We start from the raw sequence: 18,407 nt of genomic DNA on the forward strand, positions 1-18,407 counted from the left end.
ATACACTACACACCAAGACGGGATACGCCTGGTGTTGGGGCAAGCAGAAGGGAATGCCATCCATCCAGCGAACCAACTCGCCCTAGGAAACACAGCGTCTCGCTTCTCTAACCCATAACTTCAGGCAGAAAACATCTTTCCGCCCTGGACTTGTCTCCACGCATCCCTTGGGGATATCCCCCCCCCTCCCGAAGCAATAAGAATCAAGCATCTGGTTCAATGCTCAGCGTACCTGATGACCAGGTGAGGTTTCATCGTCTGAACGAACCCTTAGTTTCGATCAAGCAATGTCCTGAGAATGACTTTGCGCGAGACGGCATGACAGGATCGTCGGTCGGGCGTTGCACGCTTATCCATCCAGTAGCTCAAGATATAGACAATTAGGTAGCAGGAATATAGGCCCACCCGCCAATATATACAGCGAAAGAAGACCCAACGTGCCAATGATGGCTAGAAGGTGTAAAGACAGACATTGCCACTCGGCCGTGTGGTGGATGCTTGAAGAACCCGGGATCGCACATTCATCAGACCCTAAATCAGAAGCCACCGGTGTTAGGTCACTTCTAATCTTGTGTGATAGGGGTCAAAACAATGATGGTTGAACAGAAATGGAGGTTGGACAGCTGTTGCGACCTCGCCTGCACTTCACACCTCGGCTGCTTTTCAGTGTCGAGGAGCGAAGGTCGGCGCGAACGATCCCAAGGGGAAGGAAAAAAATCAAGGGGTTGAGTGGTGTAGGTATCGCCCCTTACAGAATAAGCTGCTTCAGGTTCCTCTGGATAATCATGTCCTGCACGGAGCCCATGGTGATCTTGAGCAGGTTTGTATCGGTGGCATTGGTGAAATGGCCATAGATCTCCTTCTCTGGGTTCCGGTTCAGCGCCCGGAACTTGTTCATGAAATAATTGCTGGCTTGCTTCCAGTCGTCTGCCGGTCCATGGTAGTCGGTGAAGCCGTGGGCTGTTATGGGGCTCTTTGCGATCTTCTCCTTGAAGAGATCCATCTTGTTGAGGAAGAGAATGAGCGCCGATTTGGTGAACCAGTGCGAGTTTGCGATCGATTCCCATAGCATCAGGGCTTCATTCATTTGGTTCTGGATCCAAACGTTAGTCCCTCTGCAGCATCAACAGGAGGTGACACATACTCCATCCTTGTCCTCCACGAGGCACTGGTCGTATCCAGAGATCGCCACCAGGAACAACAAACAGTTAACGTTCTCAAAGCAGTGGATCCACTTTTTCCGTTCAGACCGCTGACCACCGACATCGAACATACGGTATGTGAGCTGGCCTAGGTCGAAGATAGTCTCAGTGATACCTGTGGTTCTTAATCTTGACCGCAGAAGATCCTGGTCTGTGGGTACGTAGTTCTTGTCCCAGAGACGCTCCAAATCTGAGCAGAAGCTTTGGAGGTCGGTCAGCTCTAGCCAACTCCTCCTTATCCAAAGGCGCGTTAGCTATACTTACTAATCCAAGTTGTCGTGCAACGCGTATTCGTTGCCCTTGGCAATGGCTTTCTTAACACCCTCATCGACCCACAGCTTCTGGATGGGCTCCAGAAAGTCCTCGGGTAGGGGATCATGTGCCCCTACCTCGTGGTCGACCATGATGTGAGCCATGTTTTTCTGTTGTGCCAGATTCGGTCAGTAAAGTCCCGGGGCACCAGCTCTTGGCGTGGGCAGCAGTGCTTGCCTCGTTCTCGGGGTTCTCAAACTTGATGTCGAGCTCGTTCATAGCGTCATAGATCAGGCGGAACGCTTGAACGATATTTGCGAACACAACGGGCTTCCACTCGAGTTTCTCATTTTTGCTGAATCCTTGCGCATAGATAAGCTTCATCTGCTTCAGCACCGTCGATTTTCCGGACTCGCCGGCGCCTGTCCAATCGCGAAGTCAGCTGTGGCGTTCTCGGAGCCATTGGTGTCAAGGCGGGTTTCGTACCCAATAGAAGCAGCTTCACTTCTTTGGCCATGCGCTTCTCGTCAGCGCGGATGATTTTGTCTAGCTCGCGCGAGCGGGCAGCGCCCTCATCGCTCTGCTTGTCACGGCCCCCGAAACACATGGCGGCGGCGCTTCTCGGAAGCAGCTATTGACAAACGCCAAAATTTGGCGGCAGACCGTGGCTGACGTCGTCTATTGCCCGGGTGCGGAGCTACCGTGTGGAGGGGTGTAAGGCGGCTCCGCCACCAGATGAGCTAAGGTCGCTTGAAACACCTAACTACTCGATCTCGTCGATGGTTTGTGCTTCCTTTCTAAAATGAGGTGTCGGCCGATTGATGCAGATGCTGAAACCAGCGTTAGACTTTATCCTCCCTCTTCTGCTGCTGACAGCTGACGGCTTCGGTCGGGATACTGTCGTCTTAAATGGCTGAGGCAGTTGATGAAAGGGTTCCGGAGAATTCGGGAGACGGAGGGGTCAACAGCATAGGTAAGAGAATGCAGCTGGTTCTTGATGGGTAAAGTTGGCGGCGAGGCACGGCGAGAGAGTCGGCATCGAAGCACCTGGACTCGTACGTAGTAAGGCGGCAAAGTACGGGTGGAAAGGCAACCAGAAATTCAAGAGAGACGAGAACGGTGGCCCAGCGGCGCAGAGCAACGCCGATGGACATTAATTAATTCGCCTACAGCAGCATCGACCCATCGTTAGGAGGGAACCATGCTAGGGGGCTCTTGCCTCTGAGCCCTTGACTCCTGCAGTTACCTTACTCTGCAGTAGGTGGGCCAAGAAGGTGGTGGACCTCAACAGGGGTCTGCCTGCATTGCATATCTGCTCTCAGATCCGCCTGTGCATGGCGTTCTTCCACCGCTGATGAAGGGCGTGGAATGGCGCTGGTTGGCGTTGAATTAGGGCAAGCGCTAGATTCTCCCGAGCACCCGGTGCTAACGGTCGATCGCAACTAATAAAAAGGGTCTCTTGGTTACATACATATAAGCCGGAAAATTGCTGAAGTGGACACAGGGCATACACGTGTAGGGAATTGAATCTTGAGACAGGATTCGGACCCCGACATCTGTAACCGGGCCGGCTACACAGGCTAGGTGGTAAACTATAGTTGATTGATGTGGCAGGAGGATGCCATTTTGTGAGGTTTTGCAACTGCCAGAGTTTTACACAATGTGTTGGATTGAGATTCGCAAACCTGGAAGTTTTCGCCTCCCTTATTTCCAGACTACTACTATGTATATTTTACTTACTTCGTACAGCACTTTGACTAAGGTATAGGGACCTGCCGACGACCTTCTTTCGAACAGCAAGTGCAGCGTGCACTCCCTACGCGTGTATGTAGTTTCAGCAGGACTGAGGTGCACCCTTATTGCTCTTGCTTGTCTTCGAAGATCTCATGAAGAGTTGGCGGGTCCCTTCCCCTAACTTTATATATGTCTACCTACATATAGTGTACACTAGTTACGGGCCAATCGCGGACCCTACCCGGTGTGAACGTGCGAGGGGAGCAGTGGCAGAGCACGGATACGCCTGTCTCCAGATTCCGCCTAGTGCAGTTGAGTTCGCCCCATATTTCTTCCAGGTCTCAACGCCACACGAGCGAACCCCAGACTGTCGGGATTCTGCCGTAAGACAGTTTCACGTCACTGTTCTCAGTCCCAGTGGTGTAAAACTGAGTTGCTTTGGCCTGTACGGTCCTTGTAAGTGTGTGTGTATGATACCTCTAACTTCATGTGAAGTAAATGGGAGAAAGTTGCGGCTTGTCGCGTCGCCTTCTCTTTTACCCTCCCCTTTTTTCGTTTTCTCTTTTTCTTTTTCACTATGGGACCGCAGTGGGGGTAACAAGGCCATGTTTCGCGGCCTGCAATGTCCAGCAGGCCGAGACCAACGGGTTCTCTGACCCTGCCGGTATGAGGCGGGTATTCTTACCAAACCGGTACTGATCAACACAGCTTCCCTCAAGTGGGTCCCACTATCGCGAACTTTCGGTTAGTGGAGTTATGGTGCACAACATGTTCATTTGGTTCCCGCTCCGGCACGAACCTCTTTTCCCGACACAGAACGTCTTTAGCATCGAACACCCAATCATTCCATGGAAAGATGCAGCAAAAGAAATACCCTGTATAGTGTGGACGCCGTTAGCTCTGCACACTAGACGACTTAGCAGCATAATAAGAACACGTTATCGATAGTTTGTTTCAGGCGAGTTCATGCTGCAGTATCACCAAGTTAGATATTTGTATGTAACCGCACTCGAGCTACACTCAGCTTTCCTTCTCAAGGTCCTTACCTTATATCCAACCAGCCAGCTTCGCGTGAACGTACTTCCTCCGAATCAGTCCTAGCAGGAAGACCAAGCCTTTTTCTCTATGGTGTTTCCTTGAAGTCAAGGGTATGTCTCGGTATTGATATGTAAGATCTGACAAGTGCCAATCTTGGCCATCCCCGGTATGGAGATGGCTCGGCTCGAGCCGCTCTCAACGCGCACAGAAGCTCAATTGCTGACGTTTACCCCTCGGTTCCGTTCTCTTTCCGGGTCTGGTCACTCGAGCTCGGTTCAGCTCCGCGGCGCGCCCACAGCATACGTATCGTCCCGTACTCGGCCTCGGAAAGCTAACTAGAGTAGCCCCGCAACCGGGTTGCCGGGTCGGCGAGTTTTCGGGTTCGCGGGTTTACAACATGTCTCGGAATGCGGAGCGGGCTCGGTACGGCGGCAAGGGCTAGGTAGAGCGGCCTTCTCTCTCACATATGATATATGAACTACCCAATTCGGACGCAGTTGGGTTGTCATCCATAAGCAAGATGTGCAGCGGCAATACACCGCCCCTCATGATGTTCTGTAACTTAGAGGCACGGCTTCTTGCGTCTAATAACCCAATCTGTGGCTAGCAAACCCTCACTTTTTCAGCGCTTCACGCATCAGGCTCTCCACAATATCGGGGCATTCAAGGTTATTGGTTCCAAACTCTGGTCCCGTTACGAAGTACAACGCTTTTATTCGCTCATACTGGAAAATCCGATTCTTGAGGAAACCGAGCTTCAGCCAGTGCCAAAAAAAATTCTGACAAAAACGGCAGCCGCATCTCTCTACCCCGCCACGACCTCACTGTTCAACTCATCAAGTTGGCTCTGCTTCTCTCCAAGCGTCTCTTCTCCCAGCCGCGTCAATTTGCCGGTGCTATCTTATTTAAACTACCGAGCTCCAGCCAATTCCGAAAAATGGGTGAGATTACGCACGCGACCATCAAAGGTATGTCATGTTCGCGGTCTACCTCACACCTTTACGTCCTCGCGATGGTGGGAATCGACAGGCACAACAAACCTTTACCCCGCCATGTCCCAAATCCCCTGCCCTGACCCAGGACCGGTACAAACCTCTCCACGGTCTAATCAAACAGTGGTCGGCGCCCGGTAAAATCTCGCAATTGCGAGTCTGGCGGCAGGATATTTGCGAGTTACGTTGGGACGCTCTGCCGCAGCATGCCATCAGCCAATATTTTGTGCCTCACAGAAGCAGCGGCTGAGGCGTGACAGCCGCGGAATTCGTGTACCCTAGTCGCTTCAACCGGGCCGGTTCCGAGTGGTGCCGTGCTCACGTAGCTCACCTGCCTTCTCTGTATCGTCTGTGATCCGAGAGCCTTGCTGACCGAGCAACTGTACGTGGGTGTGCAGATGGATGGTTCCGCGAGATCTCCGACATGTGGCCTGGTAAGTCAGCATACCGAACCCTATCGAGCCACCCCTCGGCTCAGTATGAATCCACGGTTAATCATCTCGCCCGTTAGGCCAGGCCATGACTTTGAAGGTCAAGAAGGTCCTGCACCATGAGAAGAGCAAGTATCAGGATGTCCTGATCTTCGAGTCCACCGACTACGGCAATGTGCTTGTTCTGGATAATGTCATCCAGTGCACCGAGCGTGACGAGTTCTCATACCAGGAGATGATCACCCACCTGGCCATGAACTCGCATCCCAACCCAAAGAAAGTGCTCGTCATTGGCGGCGGTGACGGTGGTGTTCTCCGTGAGGTTGTCAAGCACGACTGTGTAGAGGAGGCCATCCTCTGCGACATTGATGAGGTTGGTCGGCAAGATCAATACCGGCCTGCGGCGACAGCTAACAGCAGCGCAGGCTGTCATCCGCCTCTCTAAACAGTACCTCCCGCACATGTCTGCCGGCTTCAACCACCCCAAGGTGAAGGTCCACGTGGGAGACGGCTTCAAGTTTCTCGACGAGTACAAGAATGCTTTTGACGTCATCATCACGGATTCGTCAGACCCGGAGGGCCCGGCCGAGTCTCTGTTCCAGAAGCCCTACTTCCAGCTTCTTCACGATGCCCTCCGCGAGGGCGGCGTTATTACCACCCAAGGTTGTACGTCTCCTTTATCCTAGAAAGTCCGAGACGCCTGGGAGGAAATTTCTTTTGTTCTTTGGTCGGGCATTTTCTTGCCTGATCCAACTCTGTGTTGTCTCTCAGGAGGCTGCCAAGTGGTAGTTCGTCTCGGCTTTCACTTCGCGAGAGAATCCCTCCTCCTCCCCTTGTTTCCTGCCTACCGAGTTTCTGGATTTATGCCTCTTCTCGATCGTCTAATTGACGATGAAAAAAAAAATTCGTCTTTTTCTCTGTTTTGGTGCTCTTGATTCCACCCTTGGTTCGATCTAGACGTGCTAACTTTGGGGACGCAGCTGAGAATCAATGGCTCCACCTGCCGCTGATCACCAAGCTTAAGAAGGACTGCAGCGAGATCTTCCCGGTGGCTGAGTACGCTTATACAACCATCCCGACTTACCCCTCGGGCCAAATTGGATTCATGGTCTGCTGCAAGGATCCCAACCGCAACGTCAAGGTTCCCGTCCGGTCGTGGACCAAGGAGCAGGAGGGCGAGCTGTGCAGGTACTACAACTCGGAAATCCACAAGGCCGCCTTCATCCTCCCCACCTTTGCTCAGAAGGCTCTGCAATGAAGCAGTTGTGCAGTGATGGCAGTCGGTTTGGTGCTCGAGGACACGTAGGAGTCCTCACACCGATGGCCGAGGCGCTTAAGACAAAAAGGAGTGCAGCAAGAATCGGTTCGAGTCCGAGAGGCGCTGTTATTAGAGTGGGTAGACTAGCTACTCTACGCCAAAAGGGGGTCGGAATTGCATCAGGCCCTTTGGTATCTCAACATATGCTTGGATACTGAAATAGACCAAATTCCTAGACACACCGAACAATGGCCCAAAGGAATTGAGACGGCATCAACTACAATCTACAAATATCTATGCCCCGGCTCCTAGTCGTCGATTCAGGTACCAGTCCAAGTCATTGTGAAGTTAACCCAACTCATCGCACCTTGAGCGGTCCGCTGAGACCAGCGACAATTTCTCCGTCGCGAGTCACCTCAGGCACGACAACTCAGTTCCAGTCTCCCCAACCCATATCTGAGCCCTCAACTGGCGAATTTCAGGTATCAAGTTGGGTGGCCTCGCTGCGAAGGGATACCTCTCCCCGCCAACTTGGTATGTCCCAGCTGAGCTTTGAGTAAGCTAAGGCGGGTCCCCAACCGATTTGGAAGATCGATCGGAGGAATTAGGTACACAATCGACTGGTCAAGGAGGTTCTCTACCATTCCGACTGTTACAAAGCACTACCCCGCCAAACAGGAATGTCACAGCCCGGAGAGTATCCAAGAGACGGCGATGCTCCTGAATCCGGCCCGGAGATGAGTCAATTCCCGGGGGCCGCGTCTTCGATCCAACAGCAAGTCGCGTCCACGATCTTACCGCAAGCCCGCGCCAGCTCCTACTCCTCATAACGAGCCTTTCCCTGGCTCACATCAGGATACACATCAAACCGTCTCTGATCCCTTAGGGGAATCCCCTTCCTTGCCGCCTCGATCATGTCCCCGTCCAGGTCAGCCGTGACAATGGTCTCAGTCTCTTCGGCCTCGACGAGCACTTTGGCCATGGGATCCACCACCATGCTGTGGCCCCAGGCGTGGTAGTCGGCACTCATGTCCCTCGCAGGACTGCAAAGGGCCACATAGACCTGGTTGTCGACGGCGCGCGCCTGGCCCAGCAGGCGCCAGTGCAGCGGGCCCGTGGTCAGGTTAAAGGCGCCCGGGTAGACGAGCGCGAAGCAGCCCTTGCGCGCGGCGATCATGGCCAGCTCGGGGAAGCGCACGTCGTAGCAGATGGCCACGGATATCCGCCCGTACTCGGGCAGGTCCACCACCGTCAGCTTGTTGCCTGGCGAGAGCACGTCGGATTCCTTGAAGGTGATGCCCCCGGGAATGTCGATGTCGAAGAGGTGGACCTTGCGGTGCGTCGCGAGCAGCGAGCCAGAAGGGGAGAAGATGAGCGAGGTGTTGAAGTAGGTTTTGGTTTCTTCTTCTTCCTTGCCGTTTGCAGCGGTAGACGGCGCGGTGTAAAGCTCCGGGATGGAACCGCCTATCAGGTAGACGCCGTTGTCGCGCGCCATGGCGGACAGCGCGTGGAAGGACGGGGACTGCTCCGGGCTTGGCGGCGAGGGGAGCAGCGGCTCCGCATACTGGGGGAAGTGGGCGCATCCGTAGGGCGAGTTGAAACACTCTGGGAGCACGACGATTTTGGCGCCGGACGAGGCCGCCTCGCGAACCTTGTCGGCGGCGCGCGAGAGGTTTGCGGCTTTATCTGGCCCCGTGGCAAGCTGCACACATGCCAGCTTGACGGGCTGCTTGAGGAGTGGGGAGGGTGTGGATGACGCCATTGTCCGGAGCAGGAGCAGCGAGGGTGCAAGTGCTTGTGTTCCCCCGGCAGGGAGACGGCAGGAAGGTCGTGCTATGGAGTAAGAGAAAACCCGGATGGCCGTCCTCCACGCTGTTGTGCTTCGCATATCGGAGACCTTGACATGCGGAGATGGAGGGTTTACCAAAGCCGTAATTACTCCGATGATGAGAGCCAGTCTCCCGCAACCGACGTTCGGAGATCAGTGCGGGGCTTTCAGTGGGTTGCCTACGCTACAGTTGCTGTTGAACCTGGAGCTGGAGACTTACTGTAATATTTAGTGGGTCCTTTCCTGTATTGTATGTATGTATGTAAATTCCTGAATGATACGGATACATCACGGTAAAAAAACGTCTAGACTTTAAAGAGGGGGACGGACGACGCCATGGTTCATCATGCCTTCCACAATCCACAGTAGTTGAGGACACCAGATCACATTCGGGCAAGAGCAACAGATGTCTACCCAGGCTGCTAGGGGAGGTAGATTTGCTTTGGCAGGCTCCTTCTATCATATTCGGTGATGCAATTGACAACTCAGCTTTTTTCTTCCTGCAACAGACTGCCACAAATGGCATGAAGTGGAAAGCGCCATTCTCGACATGAACTGGACTGAGGGAAACCTCTACCGTGCCAATCGGGGCAGGCTGAGGAAAGTAAACCCAGCCCGCCAGCGTCAGAAGGAGTATTTTGCTCGTGCTCGTGCCCGCGCAGCAGAGCTGAAGGCCCTCGCCGAAAACGGACCCCCTCCTATCTCGTATTTGCAACAGTCGAGCTCTCCATCGTCTCGGCCTTCTCATGTCTCCAACAAATCTAACAGGTCTAACTCTTCCACCGCTCACCGCGCATCACGCGCGCCTAGCCGGCCGAGAGTGGTGTCAGACAGGAAGAGGTCTAAAACCGCAGACCCGCAGGATGACAGTCCTTTGCCTACCATCAGTCGCTTTTTTCAGGAACGGTCGGGCGGCCTGGGAGCCGCTGCCCCGACTGTAGAATATGACGAGAAGGCGCTGGAGCAGATGAGGCAGAGGTTGCTCGCGAAGAAGGACTAGGGGACTCTTCGCGACACCGTGCCGAGCCCTGCTATGAAGCGTTCAATTCCTGCGTCAGAGGGCCAGAGCCTAGCTTCAAGCGTGACCGCACACGCTCATGCGGCTAAGAAGAGGCCGCTTCATCTTACGGCTGCCGAGCAGAGGGCCTCGAAGCGGAGGCAGCACACTACTGCATATCCCCTCCGACGTGATGAGGTGAAGATTCGGATCGGGAGCCAAGAGAAACGACCTGGGGATAGCTCGAGCCTCAGCAAGTCCATCGCCGCACATTCGGCCCGCAAGTCGGGTGGAGGAGTCAACCGCCCAGGTCGGAAGGGATCACGGTCTTCAGAGCCAGTAAAAGAACCGTCAAGTGATCGGAGTGACCGAACCCAGCCATATTGGCGGATTTCGAGCGATGCCGAAGGCCGCCTCTTGGCCACTTCTTTACCCCTGTTGTCTCATCCAGTTGCAGCACGCCCAGTCCCGGGTGCTCTTTTTCTTTTTGAGGGCTTCGATTCCCAGAATACTGGTAGCGCCGTAGCACAGGTTGGACGCATCGTTTCCCCTGTGCCACCCTCAGAGAGAATCGAGAACCGCAAGTGGCGAGATTGGCTCGAAGAACCTCGGAGCGCCATCAGCAGCCATGTCGCGGTTGAGGGAAGTCAGGAATCATTCGAATACAAAATTAGTCCCGGAGTCAGTGAGATGCCTCCACCTGGGCGAGATGCCGTCCAGTCTCTTACCATAGACGGACTTTCGTTGGAGGACGGGAGCCCTGATGAATCACGACTTGGCAGCCAACCACCCAGTTCAAGCGACTCATCGGAAATGCTAAAGCAGCTTGATGAACTCCTTGCCAGACTCCGTCGGCTCGAGGACTTCGGCTCGCCGTTGCCCCGTCTGCCATCATTTGGCTCTTCAAGCGTGCTGGCCGCGGATGACGACAGGCAGTTTCAAAATTCGGGGAACCAAGAAGAGAATACGGTGGTGAGGATGGGGGAGGGTGATGCCCAGAATGAAGGCAAATTGCCGAGCAGCATTCAGCCTTCAGAGCAAGGAAGTGTAGGTGTCAGCAGTGATAAACTGGGATCTCCCGAGTGCGTCTCTGTCACGGGCTCACCCACACATCCACCATTGGCTGCTCAACAAACAGACGTCGCCTCAGAGAGTGATGACCCAGACGAGGCGTGGAAAACATTTCTCTTTGGGGATCAGGCGAGCGATGAGCTTGAAAAAGCAGCCTTTGAGGAGGCCAGGCAGGACGCCGCACGACTTTTGAGGCCATCCGATTCTTCAACTTACTCGGATGAGAAACCAGACTCCCAGCATCACAGTAACCTTGCGACAGCCGGCAGTTTGTACGCCTATGATGACGAAACAACATCTGATTCCACTGGAGGCCGACTACCCAACGACAATTCTGCAAGCATGCAAGTTGCCCCCAGCAACTCGCCCGCCGGAACGGACTTACCGCCCATGTTGGATAGCTCGGACGGGATTTGCCAAGCTCCGAGCCTTGAGGTGAACGCAGACCACAGCATTGGTCCGGTGCCCCTGTCTTCGACCGATGTGTCGTGTGCTACTGGCTCGATATCTGCACATGATGTGGAGAGTCGCGGACTTAGTTCGGACGCTGATGCCTCGACGACAACTTCAATGGCAGTCGTTCCACCTCGTTCTAAGTTTGGGGTTAGCGAAGCATCTGCACAAGTAGACCACTTCCGCTTTGCCCCTCCCAAGCTCTTTGTCGGTCGCCGTTCAGATTCGCGAGTCGCCAAAAAAGCCGGCCTTGGAATTGGGTTAACAAAACGGCAGAGAGGCCGGCCCAGAAAGCGGGCTGGCGACGGCCGGGTAGATATTCGAGCCCTGCCTAACTACACCAGTGATCCAATCGAGGATTTTGAAGACAAGACCCAGCAACCCAAGTCAATATTCCCAGCGCTTGAGCTGGCTTGACCGGGCTTGACTGCTGCGCATTGCTTGTCGAACCGTTGAACCCGCGCTAATCACATGAGCTGCTGGCGAGCGATATTCAGTACTCAGGAAACCAGGGATTCAAAGCCTGATTATCCATTGCTAGGGTGTTTGCGACTCCAGCTGGGTCGCTGTTATGTAGACACGAATCGGCGTGGCTTGTCATCTCGGACGCAGTACTGAAATGAAGGCCTTTGAGAACAAGAGTCGTGACAATTTAAATGATGTTGTATGTCCTGTCCTTATGTTTACAACCGATGGTTATCTAATGATTAACGTACAGTACCCGGACCGCTTACGGAATGGCACACACACATATTTCGTTAATATGAAGAGTGTCACCTCGCTCGAAGGGGATGTAAAGGGTATTGAAAACGGAGAAGGGGTAAGATACTAGATCCTCAAGTTTTTTTACCCCTGTGACCGAGCGACAAACCACCGCCTAATTGAGTCCGAAGGCTACAAACATCAGCTGCTGACGCTATCAAACACGACACCGGAGCAATAAACCGGCAAGTTGCAAGCTCCTCAAAAGAAAAGCAAACAATATATGCACAAACTTCCAGTTGGTTCCAGCCAACAAACGCTGGGCCTCGGCCCTACCGGCACTGTCCAGTTGAGAACATATGGTCCGAATTCGCCAAGGGCACAATATCCCATTTCATATGGACGGTTATTATACAAAGATACCCATCGCCCCATTGCCAGAGCCAGGTCAGGCCAATCCATCCCGAATCCACTGACCCGTCGTTCCAGAGCCTCCCAGCGGTCGTACAGTGAGCGTCACGGCCAATCCCATCCCGAATCCACAGACCCATCGTGCCAGAGCCTCCCAGCGATCGTCAGTGAGCGTCGCCGTCCGGGTTTGCCGGCTATTGCTCAGTCCTTAAACAAGGCAGCAAGCTTGCTCGCCCTGTCCTTGGAGCTGAACAACAGCTAGCCCTCTTTTTGCCCGGCGGACCAGACTGGTCCGGCGATTTATGCTTGCCGAGGGTGCCAGGCAGCGACTCTGGAGAGCCTGGTGGGGCCAGTGGTCCCCTTGCCCCCGGCTCCGGTCCCCTTGGCCGCAGCTCCAGTAAGCGCACCGCAGCCCGTGCCACGTTCACCCGAGCTTCTGCCAAGCGCCCCGGTGTCGCGACCACGTGCTCCGGAGTCGCGACCATGGGCACCGGAGCTGCAGCCAACGGGACCGAAGCCGCGGCCACGTGCCCTGGAGCTGCGGCTAAGGGCACTGGAGCTGCGACTATGGGCACCGGATCCGCGGCTGGCTGGGGCTCTGGTCCCCTTGGCCCCGGCTCTGGTGCGCGTGGCTCCGGCTCTGGTGCGCGTGGCTCCGGCTCCGGTGCGCTTGCCGGGGGCTCCGATGCGCGTGGTTGCGACTGCTGGGCGTGTGGCTGCGGCTCTAAGGCGCGTGGTGGGGGCTCCGGTACGCTTGCCGGGGGCCTGGTGGCGATCGCGTCTTGAACTAGCTGCTTCAACTGCTCCATCGACTGAAGAAGCGGCGCGATCTTGTCGCCGACCATGTCCTCGACAATCCCTGGCAACGCCTCACGAAGCTCGTCCACCTGCGCTTGCCATCCGTTCTCCTGGATTGTCAACATTGTTGGCGGCAGCGACAGGCGGTGACAGAGGGGCCGATCCTGGGAGCGGCGCGAAAGAAAGGTAGGAACGCAACCCGAGTTCTTCCAGCATTGTAGCGACCCCCGGGTTCTCCAAGCCCCTCGGGTGGCAGAACCGAGAGGCCAAGATTTCAGCGCGCGTTGGAAGCGCTGACGTGAGTTGGTGGCCGGGCGGGCTGTTTCTCCGTTCCTCGACGGCGCGCTGCAGCTTTGTTTTTAGTCTGCGCAACGCCTTGTTCCGGGAGAACTTTCCTCCCGTCGCGTCGCGGTGGAACTCGGCGATCTGTCTGTTGACGTCCTCCAGGAGCGCCGGATCGTTCACCCCTCTCTGCTCATACTCCCGTCTCGCGCGGCGAATGCAATCCCGCCTTGGCGCAATGTGTGGGGGATCCGCGTTGTTGGACCGGCTAAGTGAGGGTGACGGCGATTCCCAATCCTCTATTTATTATCATCAGTATCCACTAAATCTGTTATTAACACTTTCAATATTTGTATTTTCTTACCTGGAGTCCAGGAAGGATCCGTGTCCTCGGTCCGGCCAAGCGACGGCGATGGCGATTCCCGGTTTTCCTATGGACAGGCGACACGGGTCTGAATACCGGTTCCATTGTGTTGTGGATCGGCAAACCGTTGAGTGAAGCGAGCGGGTTGTTTGCTGGCACGGTTGTGGCTTCGAATTTCGAGCGTGCCCTAAGTCGTGTTGACGGCAGTGTCAGTGAGCCCAGTCTAAGAGGTAAGTATAACTCTGTGATGGTCACCTTGGTTGCTTCTGGAGATAGTCGACTCTCCTGAGCGGGAAGAAGGAACCTGGAGATGGACCTATACTTGTAGGAGCTCCTGCTGGCACCAACTTGGCTAACGACACTACAATCGATATACTGCTGTATATTCTTGGGAAATTGAGTTGACCCTACTGCAGGCCTCGGACTTAGCTATGCATCTAGCCTGTATCTCGCTCACCTCAAACCGCTTGCTTCAACATCGCATCAGAAGTTGAGACAGGTAGGATACCGGTAGAGTAAGGCTGGGATTGGTTGCTAGGCTCAATACTTGCAGTACGGTCAACTCAATTTCCCAAGAATATACGGTACTCTTTATCAATGAGCGCTCTTCTGATCGCCAAGATGGTGCTATATCTCTGTGCGGATTCCTAGCGCGAGCCTCGGGGTAACAGGGCCTCGGGGTAACAGGGCCTCGCACATGTTAGCAGTGCTAGGTAAGCTTTGCCGCACGCAAGGCACTGCTCGACCACGTCTTCGCCGATTGCTCCGGTGTTGGGGGCATCTTACTCCGGTGTTGGGGCATCTTAATGCCCGTCGATCCATGCAGCCGTTCCCGTACCCAGTGAGCCCGTGACCAGTGCCCACAGACGCTAAGCGGGATCTTCTACGTCGTCTAGTCCGGAGAATCTTGTTCAGCAACCTTCAATAAGCTTTGGCTGCCTAGGACACGCCTATATTGCCTGACGAGCTACAGGCCTCTATAGCCTACTATGGCTATTATTCCTTTGCCCCGGACCTCGTCAAGGTCCGGATCCGGTAACATGTGAGCCGTCATTACCCCTTTCGCCGTTGTGTCGAGTCGGAGCCATTGCCGCACTGCCTACAGCTGTCGGCGATGTCGTCACTATTCCTCGGACCCATTCGGGGACCGAACCGGAGCCGGATCGGCCATGAGCTTCAGCTGGCGTCGCGCATGACACATATTGTGGTACTGGTGCAGCTCTTGTGGACGCAAAATCGTGTTGATCTCACCGCCACCATCTTCACGTGTTTAGGAGCCATGATGTCGTGATAAGGGCACGATGACTACTTTTGGCTGTCTCGAGGCTGTTCCCTTAGCCCTAGCGTTGCAAGCTAAGGCATCGTGACGAGTCTACTATTCTAGACTACCTACCTACTTAGCACATCTAACTTAGGCCATGCTATATACTATACACTTAAAGTTTATAGAAACTAGACAATAGGACCTGAAACTTAGCTATACTCTATTACAGGCAAGTTGAAGTTTAATTCCTTAGGTACTTCGCCTATGCGCAAGCTGTGACGCACATGGACGTGAACCATTGCTTGGGACCTGCAATTGGGTTCCCGTGGTTCATACGCTATACTTTCCAACAGGACGCAGGTGAACAGTCCTGCCTGCCGTGACATCTCGGGCCCTCTGCTCCATCCGAGGTTCGCCCCTGAACCTCACCCCTCCGCGGCAGTGATCGAGCCCGGGCTCTGCATTCAGGTTTCGGGAACAGACCGAATGCCTGCAGTATACAACACGTGGAAAGTCTTTGCGCGACTTTTCCAACTCAGGTCCGTGGCTCGGACACGTAACCTGAGCTGTTTGACCTTGCAATTGTGACGCACCGTGACGGCGACATGGACGTGAACCATTGCGTTATGTGCAGCTCCCGAGGAAAGAGTGTTGGAACTGCAAGGTCCCTCGGACCTGCAATTCCCATGGTTCATATGCTATACTTGCCCAGTCACGCAGCCTGCGGGTGGTAACGGGCGCCTACAAGGCCACGCGGGTCCGGAACTTGGAGACCGAGGCGTGGGTTCCACCGTTGGACCTCTACTTCAACAAGCGCTTGGCTGACTTCGAAGACTGGCTGGACCGTCCGACGTTACCTACGCACAGGGCAGGGCCCGCAAGCGCCGAGGATACCTCCCGTGAGATCATACAGAAGGCGTGCCACCGGCTGTACAGGCGGTATGCCCGGTGACGGTAAAGAAGAGGGCGAGACGCAAGGCCCGCTCAAGGGGCCCAGGCACCCACGGAAACCGACGAAGCTGGGGAGACAGTTACGCAGTGGTTACTGCTAGGCGCAAGGGGGGGTTCCCTACCCCGCGCCCGGCCCGCGTACGCAGGAACCGAAGGGCAGGACCGCCTCGGGACCGGCCCATAGAAGCGGCGGTACGGGCTATGTAGGAGACCCACTGGAAGGCTCAGGCGCGGGACAGGCCTCGGCGATTCGCTGACGAGGGACCCCCCAAGCTCCTCTTTACGGACCGGGGCCTCTGGAAGTTCCAGGAGCTGACGAAAGCTGAGAGCTCACTGCTCGTACAGGCCCGTACAGGGGCCATTGGCCTACGGAGCTTCCTGTTCCACCGGCATGTTCCCGGCCTTGCTACACCGCATTGCAGCTACGGGGAGTGCCCGGAAATAGTGGAGCACATGGGAGTCGTATGGTGCGCGGCACCCCCCGTTCCTCAGCCTAGAACCTGGCCGAGGTAGTTACTGCGTACGCATCGGGATCTCAGCCTCCTGTTACGGGAGCAGGGTGCCTGGAACTGGAGGAGGGTTCTTGCGTGGCTTATGGATACGGGCAGGCTTACGGAATACAGGTTGGCGCGGGAGCTGGAAATGGAAATGGGGGCCGGGGAGGAGGAATGACCGGGAGGAATGACCGAGCGCCCCGGACGACCGGGCGCAACGGAAAGGAGGTGTTTCCGGCATGTACGTCCCTGTGTGACTGTGTCCGCCGAACCTGCGGCACCGTCTTCCACACCCGGGCCGGACGCGGACCTGGGCTGACCGCTCCATCACCTCGGCGCCCCCACGACGGCTACCGGACATAAGGCCCCCCGAATGCCGCACAACCGTACCGGACACGAACGGGGACCCTTACGTTGCTGTAGTGCAGCAAGATACCCAACAGGCCCAATGCACCGTGAAACTGCAGACTTGCACAACTTATCTGCTGGCACTGCTCGCTAGTGTCGGAGTCCGTCCCGGTTGACGGTCCCGTCCCCCTCGGTAACGGCCCGGGCCACGGCCACATCGTCGGTCGATGGGAACCGGCCGGCCGCTCACCGGGAACGGCTACATGGTTGCTGGCAACCAGTGACCTTTGATGGAGGACTGGGACACTCTTTTCTTGTACCTAGGTATTCAGCTGCAACTAGGAAGCTGCGGAAGACATGCGAGAAGTCCGAGTCACGGTTTGTACCTCCGTGAGTACTAGCTAACCTCTCTAACAAACAAGCTCCGGGCCTCAGCCCTACGGCACTGTCTGTTTGAGGACATACGGGACGACTCCGAACTCGTCAGTTGCACAACACCACGTTGTTATACAAAATGGTTGTTACACAAAGACACCCACCCATTGCCCGAGCGAGGCACAGTAAGGTACCTTTATTTACGGATACCATTGACGCATAACCGTAGGAACTTTTGCGGGCTAGGGAGGTAACACGAGGATTCGTCGCAAGCCGCCGCCCCCGTAGACCTCCCCGTCCCGTCTCTGGACACAACAAACCCCTGAAAGCCGTCGGATTCAACAAACGCTTGGTTACGCCAGACCGGACCGCTCCAATTGACACAGCAAAAAGCAAGCGCGAGGTAACGTAAGCAATACATAATCATCAGCAAAATCGATCATTCATCATGCATAGAGACAAGACTCAATGGGCAAAGCTAGAAAGATCTCAATGATCATTGGGCGTCGTATGGACATAAGGCGGTAAGGCATTCCTATCTACAGGACCACTTGTCCCCTTTTTCCCCCTTCCCTTCCCTTCCATTTCATTCCATTCACGCCTCCGGGATATCACATGGTGTTTTGTTGAATCGGCCGTGGCAACATGATAGCGTACTAGTATGTGTGTGTGTGGTGGGTATGTGCATTGTTTCCCTCCCCCTTTTTGACAAAACCGAAAGTGCAGTTTGCCTCCGTGCATTTGCCTGCCTCGCCCCTGCCGCCAACGCCAGGACCGGGCTTGGGTATGCTAATAAACTTAACGTACAATGCCCAAGAAAATAAGACGGTGAAAGAGAAAAGGGTTTAAAATAAAAGTATAATAAAATAAGAGATGAACAAGTTATGATGGGTTCCCACTGCACGTGGAAACCATCGAATAATCTGGCGAGATGAATGCCGGTTGGGTCCAAGAATGAACGAAGGAATGACAAGAATGGGGTATCAAAGGAAGTAATAATGCAAAAGGATAGTATGCAGTCGGCCGTGGCATCATTATGATGGTGTAAATGATCGTGCATGATCGTAATGACAATAAAAACCGTAATAGTAAGAAGGTAGAATAAACCGAGGAAGAGAGAGTGTGTATGTAGAAAGCATCTCTCAGAGATGAATGTGGCACA

At 54.8% G+C, this 18,407-nt stretch overlaps 6 protein-coding genes across 6 annotated transcripts; 4 read left to right on the forward strand and 2 right to left on the reverse strand.

Annotated features, from left to right (window-relative positions):
• Nucleotides 1-748: 748 nt before the first annotated feature.
• On the reverse strand, nucleotides 749-2,061 carry N656DRAFT_789084 (guanine nucleotide-binding protein alpha-2 subunit; the record flags this gene model as incomplete). Its single annotated transcript, XM_064816749.1, has 5 exons — nucleotides 749-1,093; nucleotides 1,145-1,403; nucleotides 1,467-1,624; nucleotides 1,692-1,876; nucleotides 1,941-2,061. The coding sequence occupies 5 exons, from the start codon at nucleotides 2,059-2,061 to the stop codon at nucleotides 749-751; spliced, it is 1,068 nt and encodes a 355-aa protein (XP_064671196.1).
• Nucleotides 2,062-4,949: 2,888 nt separating this feature from the next.
• Nucleotides 4,950-7,055, forward strand: N656DRAFT_633362 (spermine synthase). The gene is made up of 5 exons (XM_064810376.1): nucleotides 4,950-5,194; nucleotides 5,617-5,652; nucleotides 5,730-6,022; nucleotides 6,075-6,315; nucleotides 6,630-7,055. Exons 1-5 carry the CDS (start codon nucleotides 5,164-5,166, stop codon nucleotides 6,905-6,907), a joined length of 879 nt encoding a protein of 292 aa, XP_064671197.1. The 5' UTR covers nucleotides 4,950-5,163; the 3' UTR covers nucleotides 6,908-7,055.
• Nucleotides 7,056-7,724: 669 nt separating this feature from the next.
• N656DRAFT_789086 (carbon-nitrogen hydrolase) lies at nucleotides 7,725-8,669 on the reverse strand (the record flags this gene model as incomplete). The annotated part of the gene is made up of 1 exon (XM_064816750.1): nucleotides 7,725-8,669. The coding sequence occupies one exon, from the start codon at nucleotides 8,667-8,669 to the stop codon at nucleotides 7,725-7,727; it is 945 nt and encodes a 314-aa protein (XP_064671198.1).
• Nucleotides 8,670-9,285: 616 nt separating this feature from the next.
• N656DRAFT_797489 (uncharacterized protein) lies at nucleotides 9,286-9,735 on the forward strand (the record flags this gene model as incomplete). The annotated part of the gene is made up of 1 exon (XM_064817643.1): nucleotides 9,286-9,735. The coding sequence occupies one exon, from the start codon at nucleotides 9,286-9,288 to the stop codon at nucleotides 9,733-9,735; it is 450 nt and encodes a 149-aa protein (XP_064671199.1).
• A 33-nt stretch (nucleotides 9,736-9,768) lies between these two features.
• On the forward strand, nucleotides 9,769-11,673 carry N656DRAFT_797490 (uncharacterized protein; the record flags this gene model as incomplete). Its single annotated transcript, XM_064817644.1, has 1 exon — nucleotides 9,769-11,673. The coding sequence occupies one exon, from the start codon at nucleotides 9,769-9,771 to the stop codon at nucleotides 11,671-11,673; it is 1,905 nt and encodes a 634-aa protein (XP_064671200.1).
• A 202-nt stretch (nucleotides 11,674-11,875) lies between these two features.
• On the forward strand, nucleotides 11,876-13,155 carry N656DRAFT_767941 (uncharacterized protein; the record flags this gene model as incomplete). Its single annotated transcript, XM_064813588.1, has 3 exons — nucleotides 11,876-11,920; nucleotides 11,975-12,076; nucleotides 12,628-13,155. 3 exons carry the CDS (start codon nucleotides 11,876-11,878, stop codon nucleotides 13,153-13,155), a joined length of 675 nt encoding a protein of 224 aa, XP_064671201.1.
• Nucleotides 13,156-18,407: the final 5,252 nt, after the last annotated feature.

Source organism: Canariomyces notabilis (genome assembly GCF_033297395.1).
Source record: "Canariomyces notabilis strain CBS 508.74 unplaced genomic scaffold N656scaffold_8, whole genome shotgun sequence".
In the NCBI taxonomy this organism is placed as follows: Eukaryota; Fungi; Ascomycota; class Sordariomycetes; order Sordariales; family Chaetomiaceae; genus Canariomyces; species Canariomyces notabilis.